This window comes from Parambassis ranga, chromosome 21 (assembly GCF_900634625.1).
Source record: "Parambassis ranga chromosome 21, fParRan2.1, whole genome shotgun sequence".
NCBI lineage: Eukaryota > Metazoa > Chordata > Actinopteri > Ambassidae > Parambassis > Parambassis ranga.
The window spans coordinates 15488406-15496811 of NC_041041.1; the positions used below are offsets into that span (position 1 = coordinate 15488406).

At 44.8% G+C, this 8406-nt stretch overlaps 1 protein-coding gene across 1 annotated transcript; it reads right to left on the reverse strand.

The window, feature by feature from the left end:
• Positions 1-1193: 1193 nt before the first annotated feature.
• On the reverse strand, positions 1194-8166 carry arglu1a (arginine and glutamate rich 1a). The gene is made up of 4 exons (XM_028393411.1): positions 7592-8166; positions 5977-6202; positions 3259-3342; positions 1194-2707 (listed from the first exon to the last, which is right to left on the reverse strand). The coding sequence occupies exons 1-4, from the start codon at positions 7921-7923 to the stop codon at positions 2543-2545; spliced, it is 807 nt and encodes a 268-aa protein (XP_028249212.1). The 5' UTR covers positions 7924-8166; the 3' UTR covers positions 1194-2542.
• Between the last annotated feature and the right edge of the window lie 240 nt (positions 8167-8406).

Genomic DNA, 8406 nt, shown 5'->3' on the forward strand with positions numbered 1-8406 from the left:
TGAGTTTGAATTTTGAGAAAAAAATAAGTTTTTTTTACACTCACAGGACGTGAGTCCACTCGGCTGCCTGCATGGTGGAGCGGGGCTGGCAGCAGCAGCAGCAGCTGCTGCAGCGGGCGCAGAGCAGCACTCAGGCCGCGGTGGAGCGCAGCGCGCACCGGTGCGGGCTGCCGGGCACCAGGGGCGGAGGTGGACTTTCAGGGACCAAGAGGGGGGATTCCTGTTCAAACACCAGACCTACAAAGATCTGGAAAACCTACAAAGAAGGTCCCAAATGTTGATGTTGGTTTGAACTACTGAATTAAAATGAAATTATTGAAACTAGTTTGGGCGTAGCCACTCTGAACATGCAGTCTAGGTAGTTTTTAACATTTTTTTAAATGTTTCACAGTTATAGAGGAAGATTACAGCCACTGAATAAAGTCATGGATTTTTTCTGAGATTAATGTCAGAATTCTGAGAAAGTCAGAAGTCAATTCTGAGAAAAAAGTCAGCATTCTGACTAATCTCAGAAAGAGCCATGACCTTTTTGTTTATTTTTTCAGTGGCACTAATCCTCCTCCATACACAGTAAAGTGTGAGCTCAGAACACTCAGCCTGATGCTTTTAGCATTGTTGTGCAGAACAGTCATGGAACACCAGCAGAATGTGCTTCACTATTCTTCAGTATAATAATTCATCACACTAATCATGACCTGCATCCATCATAACTTCACCTGCACACTTCAGCATGGGGTCAGCTGACAGCTACAATTGGATTCAGCACAATCTGATTTTAACCTTTTTTTTCTTTAGATTGAGGATATTTAGCTGAGGTCGTTTGTCATCCTCCACCCTGTGAGTCAGTGAGGTCGTTACTGCTGAACCACCGGTTTGCAATGATCTCAGTCTGTGTCACATTGCCTTCACATGTTGGAAACAAACCAGTCTCAACTTGGAGCTGCCAACTAATTAAGAAATGTTATTACAGGGATTTGGTTAACTTGACGTTGATGAATTGGTCCCGTGCGGCTCAGGTCTCCAAAACGGATGGTAGTGTGCAATAACCTGCTGACAGACCCCACGCCGGAGCCAGTAATGCCATTAAAATTTGTCATTGACCAGGACAGAATACGTCTCTGTCCAGTTCTGGAGTTTCTTCTTTTTTAAAGTTGAGAAACTGCTGTAAAGGAATGAAGACCGTCACACAGCAGTGTAGGCATTCAATGGATTTATTCATCTGTTCAGTCCCTTGACAAATGGGGGAAATTACATGACAAAATTAAGATCCCACAACAAAAAGTCAACATACCCACCTTCCTTGTTGAGGACAAACACACACACACACACACACACACACTCTCTCTCCCTTTCACTCACACATACTCACACTGACCTCAAACCCCGTCTTACCTGAACTTGTGCATCCTCTACGAATCAAGACTTACCAAGTGAGGCGGCTTGCCAAGTAAATTTACTACAACAACCGAGGGACAGAACACGACAGGTCGGGTGTTTTTCGCAATATTCACAAAGATTCTGATAAAACAAAGCTCAAGTATTTACCATCACTGTTACTGTTTCTTTTGCAATCGTGGATTGTTTTTATAATCTTAACTCGGGGGGTGTGGGGGACTGGGAGTCAGCACATCACAGCAAGGCTAATAACATCACATCGCACAGGAAATGCCCTCTCCTCCGTCACCCACAGGCCACACTATCGTGGATGGGACATGTATCCTGTATTAGGCATGTGGTTCAATCACAGGCAGCTTGGGAGTTGGGCAAAGTTCTCCTGTGTGGCAGCAACAAGTTTTGCTGCAAAAAAATAATCACCACACAGAGCAGACAGAGAAAATAAGCTGTAGATTTATATGGTGAACACAGTATGTGAGGCTGGAAGACACAAACCTGTCAGCTGGACGGGAAGTTTACTGTGCTTTTACAGGCTGCGCTGTGATTTGTTACCACTGCGACCGCCGCGTTAGGAGTCTTACTTTAAAAAAAAATACAATGAAAACAGGAAAACCACAGGCCAACTCCCAAGCTGCACACTAGCCGTTACACTAAGCTGGACTAAACAAAATGACACGTACTGTTCTCTACGAGGAGACTGGCATTCTGTTATAGTTTGCTGGCTGTGAAGACGTATAAGAACAGCACAGGCGCACAGCTGCTCACTGTTACACCAGAGTTAAGACTTTAGGGGCAAAGGACATGTTAGAGCATTCTACATCAAAAGTTCAAGTTCCCTAAAATGAAAATAAAAGAGAAAAAAAAAACAAAGCACAAACAAGAGTCTTCTGTGCAGTGGGCTGAGGGAGGATGGAGGGAGCAGTCAGGTCCTTTGAGGGCGAAGAGTCGCCTCCTCTGTGACACCGGGAGGGACGAGAGCCTTCGAGTTAACACACTGGATTTCGCCCCTTTCCTTCAAGCACTTCCAAAACGAAGCGAGCCTTCCACAGGAGGAAGAGGAGGAGTGGGAGTGGGGCTGAATGATGAGGAATAAAGCTGGATGGGGATGAAGGCAGGGGCGTGACGTGAGGACAAACGGGGAGCAGTCTTATTCTGTAGCCTTGAGGGAGAAGGAGAGCTTGGGCCTGGACTTGCCCTTGCCAAGGATGATTTTCTGTTCCTCCTTCTGCTGCCTCTGACGGTCCTGCTCCAGCTTCATGCGCTCCTCGTGGATCTTTCTCTGCTCCTCCACAATACGCAACTGCTCCTCAGCCTGTTGGATGACAGCACAAACAAGGTCAGGCAAGGACAGAGAACAATATCCTGCAAGCCTTGTGCCCACAAACTACTGGCATTTACTTCATCCTCCCTGAGGATCCAGCTCAACAGTGTCCTTGTCTTTCTGTGTACAGCTTCAGCTTGTACAAATCAAGGCAAAATCAAATAAATACTGTTTTACAAATTAGACTTTGCTTATGTGGATTGTTAACCACAGCTGATAACCATCAATTCAAAGCCACTCACTCTGCCAAAAGACTATAAAGATATTTGGTCATGTTGTTGTACTGAAAGCCGTGAAGTCTCAATCAGCACTGCTTTTTGTTAAAATGTGACATTAAAAACACATAAACCAGATGCGTGTGTGTGAGAGCAGAGTATTACATTTGTAAAGTTAATAACCACAGTCACCATTTCAGTATAAATTTAAATAATGATGCAAGAAAAACAAGCCTATTTGTGCAAAAGCTGATCATTAGGGGGCTATAAATTTGACGAAAATAGGTGTAATATATTCAGTGCTGCTGTTCACAGAGCAGGGCGTACCAGCTTGGCCTGAGCCTCGGCGATCTTGCGGTTATTCTCCTCCAGGATTTTTTCCAGCTCCTCCCGCTTAGATTTTTCTTCCTCCTAGACGGGTGACACGGTGCCATGTTAGCGCACGCACAGGGTACATCCACAGAGCACTTATGCATACATACACATTCGCCCACTAATTGTCTCACACGCACACAGTCACCACCCACAAGCATATACACACGCGCTCATGTTACAGAGAAGTTTGTTTAGCCTCTTGCACATGACCACACTGGCAATCTTTGCAGTCAGCCTGAATTCTTTTTAAGATACATAGAGTGAACTGTGGGGGGAATGAACCCTCTATGTTTTTCCCCTCCCTCTACTGTTAGGATTACCCTCCTAGGGAAAAAATTAAAGCTATGCCACGCCTGCATTATTGTGATACACACTAATATTTAAACATAAATCAAAAAAGGGGGTCCCCACTCATCACACTCATAAATATAAGACAGATATAAATGAAAGACAGACTAGAAGAAAATACAATTGCTCTTTTTTACATCACTATAAGCAAGAGAAAAAAGGATACAAATGAAGGAGGGAATAGTTTTGGCTCACCAATGCACGTATACCTACGCATTTTCCTTGCCTGTGTACCTACAACTGGTGAAAGCATTCGGCATTAAACGGATGAATATTTACTGTCTCGTCCGGACTGTGTGGCCCCTGCAGAGACAGAGAAGCGCTCCCTGGGTGGGTGGGTGGGTGGGTAGGTAGGTATGGGGGATTCTGCCATACCGCGCCATTCCTCTTTATAATTGATCTCTGTAAATGCTTAGCCTGCGCCTGCAGCCGCAGCTCGCACTCATATGTTTTGTTTTTCCTTTTTCCTTACAGCGGCTCAGTCCCCACTGAGACGGAAGCCGGGCGGAGGACAGTACAGTACAGTACAGTACAAAGTGGTGTGTGTGCGTGTTCGAGGAGTACACGACCACGGTACACTTACAGTACAGGACACAAGTCACAGGTGAGCTGAAAGGCTGCAGGCCAGCTCAGGTCAAGTGCTAGTTAAGAAGGTGGTGAGTTTTGTTCCCAAAATAAAAACAACACAAATGTATTTACAAATAACAATTTCAATGTAGCAGCAGCCCTATAGGAGAAGCAGGTCATCAGTACAAAACACAGCACATTGTTTGTCTACGGAGATAAGCTCTTTAACTAAATAAAATAAGGAATATTATAAAATATATATATTAACAGATAAAGTTTAGACCAGAAATGGTTAACCTTGTCAAACAGGAAAAAGGAAATGTAGCAGTCCATCATTACGAAATCCAAAGCCGATGCCATCTAACAGAAGATACTCAAAACAAGGACTGTTAAAGAGCAGGTGGTACAGAAAGCCTGTACAGGACAACCTGTCTGTGAATTAAACAAATGTGATTAATATTTCTTTATATCAAATCTGAGAGGAAGAGAGACAGGAAACCTCTCAGAGCCCTGCCTGGTGCCCCGACTCCTATCCCGCTACGTAAAGGCGAACCTCGACCTTTGGGTCGCTGATGGAGGGTCTAGCTAATTCTACCAGTCCTGTGGGTGAAGAGTGTGCAGGACTGAGAACAGAGATTAAGAGTAGAGCGACAGCGACAGAGCAGAAGGCTAGAGAGAACTGACTGAATAAATCCATGTACGTAGGTAAAGGAGGCGCGCTCAGACTACATTTCTCACCCTATTAGTACCGAGCCACTGGCTACTCGCTGTGCAAGTCAGGGTCACTAGGCTTTAGCTGCCCCTCTCATTCACAATACATTATGACTGTAGTGTAAACAAACCCTACTTTTTCTTAATGATGCCTGGGTGGTGGGCACAGGGTATGTCAGACAGTTGTCCACTTTATTCTCTAAAAAGCAAGAAAAGAAGCAAAGTGCTAAGTTTAGGGAAGGCTGTAAGGGTCATTGCAGGATCAGGCTTTGTTTGGGACGTAAACTAAGGCAGTTTAATCTATTACCAAAAAACGTCTTCAAAAAAAGAAAGAAAGAAAAAATGACAAAGATAAGTAATGGCCGGTGATTGAGACGCTAACTGTCAAACAGTGTCATCCTAAAAATGAGATTTCTTACAAACAATAACAAGGGTGATTACAAATGTGAAATTAAGGGAACCATCAAAAAGAAGTTGTCAACTATTGTAACCCTGCCATGGCAAAACTCTCATCAGCAGGTCGGAAAAACTGCAAGGAGGTTTTAGTTGCCCTTCAGTTCCTAAAAGGTCTCCACTGTTAAAAATCTGAAATCCAGTTTTCTAGCTTAATAGAATCCTATATATTTTGGTACCACAGTTGTGGTAAGGTTTCCTTACATTGAGTAAATAACTCTGAATAACATGCTTTCTAGTGCATGATGGTTTAAATCTCTCATATTGCAATAAACAACAGGATGCACTGCCACAGATAGCGCTCAGAAAAAGAATGGGTGGTTGGGACTCTCAAATGGCTGCAGTGCATCTTGTATTTTGCATGTTGTGTGTCAGAAAAAACCACCCACCTGGGTGAAACCTGTGTTGTGCCATGGCTGTGTTACATTCAGTAAAACAAGAGGAGGTCTTTCCACCTCTGTCTCCACATGTCGCTTAATCAGGCCCCAGTCAGAGAGGTGATTGGGGGTGGGTGGTTGGGGTCAGGGAGTGAGGGGTTTGGAGTGGGGTAGAGGGAAAGGAGGGGCTGCGTTCCAAACGACCGAGCGTTACCTCTCTGGCCTTCTGCGCTGCCAGCTCAGCCTGCCGCTGTCTCTCCAGCTCTTCCAGCAGCTGCCGCTCCATGATGCGCTTCGCCTCCTCGACACGCCGCAGCACCTCTCGTTCTATCTCATCTTTCCTCTTTTCCAGCTCCTCCTCTACCCGCTTGGCCACCAGCTCCTCCACACGCCGCGCAGTCTCCTCTTCGATCAGCTTCTCTTCAATCTCCTGCTGCCGGCTGGAGGATGAAGCAGTGGTAAAGATGTCAGCAGGAAGGGTTTAGCAGAAACATGAACCAAGTCATTGTAAAACTAATCTGCTCCTACTGTCTAACACTGTAGCATTCAAATGTGCAGTGTCAGTGCAGGTAGCAGTTCTCTCATGAGTTTTACATCAAATAAATTTCACAATGTAGTGTTTGGTTATCTCTGAATCACTGAGCTCTATATTTCATGTCCCATCCAAGGTCATTTTTTGCTAACTGGTTATTGCAAGTAAGAAGGAATCCAATGCTGCATTATAATAAACTTAACTAAACTGGACTAAACTGAAGACTTGCAGGGGTCAGATGCTTGTGGCAGACTGGACACAGCTCTAACCTCAACACAATCCAGTTCAGCAGCAGAGTGTTAATGAAGATGGAGGTCACCTGTCATCCTGTTTACCTACTAGAAATGCTTTTTCATTTGTCTTTTTTTCCTGCAGCTGCTTTCTTAACAGGATCTATTAAGAGTATAAAGAGAGTGTAGTCACATCGCTTCTGGCAGAACTGTAAACACACACTCCCTCCCTGGATCTGGTTTCATTCTGTCAACCACTGGGAAACTGGAAACCTACCCTGCCCAGGCGATTCCTTAGCCAACAGGTCTCTGTGTCCTGTAAACTATTTACATTTGTATGCCTGGTTAAGTGGCCCTGTGGCAATTAAGCTGCAGAAAAAGAGAAGTTATGTGGACACCAGGTGTGGGACAGTGTCTCAGGTCTCTGGTGTCTGTGTGCCTGTGGCCACCGCACACAATAGCCGTTCCCCTGTCAGGAAGACCTATATATCTGTGCTATGATCATTATGTGATGGCACCAGGGAAGTGGTCCAAGATGAGGTGACAGTGTTTTACTTCTAAGATCACTGCTGCAAAAGCTGCACAGTCAGATCCTTGCAGCTTTAAATATGGAGGTGTTAAGACTGTTAAAAGGTAAACTTGAGCACTACAAAATATCTTACATGCTTACACTATGTAAACTGATCAAGCAGCAAGTGTGTATATTTACATACACACCGTTATACGTATAAGACCACGGTATGATGGAAGCATGGAGGGCACGAGTTCTTTATTTAGAATTTAGCTTTTAATTGATAGGTCTAAATATTAGGAAAAAATTAATCTCCCAGACTGGGTGCCAAAGCAGTTGCTGTGCAGTTGTCTGCTCTGAAAGTGACAACAACCTTCCCTGTGTGCTGAGGGCCCTGTGCAGCCCGACAAGCTGACGTTAGCATGTTCCTTTAGCCTGTTGGTTAGCATTAGCAAGCTAGTGCCCAAAGCTAACGTTAGCCATATCACTTGCAGTTAGCCTAACATTTAGCTTGGCGTTATGCAACTTCATCAACACAGAGTTTATTAATACTCACATTTTCCTTTGTCTCTCCATTTCTGCTTTTCGTTCTTCCTCCTCCTTCCTCTGCTTCTCGTCCAGGGCATTTCTCTTGCTTAGCGTCCTTCCAAAGATGTCGATGCGCTCCGGCGGCGAAGCTGCTCTCTCTCTGCGGGACGTGGCTGTGGTGGACCGGGAACGAGAGCGAGATTCTCGGCGACGATTCCTTTTCGATTCTCGGGACCTGGACCGCTTTTTAGACCTCTCCCGGTCTTTGGACCGCGATCGAGACCGGCTCCGTTTCTTACTGTGCTTGCTGCTTTTTGAATGTTTCGACCGGGACGAGCTGCGGCTTCTAGAGCGGCCCATGGTAACCACCTCCACTTGTCGAGCGCTTACACCAAACTGCAATGTCTTATGACCGATTTGTGAACTGTATCCAGAGCTGCACCCACCGCTTCTCTTTAAACTCGTTATTTACAACAACCGATCAATTTCAGTGGTTCTATTTTGGATAAATATCACTGTGAACAGCTTGTTATTTTGCCCTACTAACTCGCTACGATCAAAGATGGCGGATCGTCGCGTTTGTAGTCTCCCGGCATGCACTGCGGCTCTCGGCATTTTCCGTGTGTCGTCGGAAAAGCCCGATTAACCAGATACGCGCTCTCGAAATCTACCTGCCACGATAACGTTGCAAAAAGGAAATTAGCGTGAAATAAAAAACAAACAGATCTAAATGAAGTCAGCCTTATCTAGTATATTTGCTTCAATTAATCAAAATTATTATTATTCGCAAGTTTATGGGACAGTAACGTCATTCTGTTCCAAGTACAAAATCAATGTAAGTTA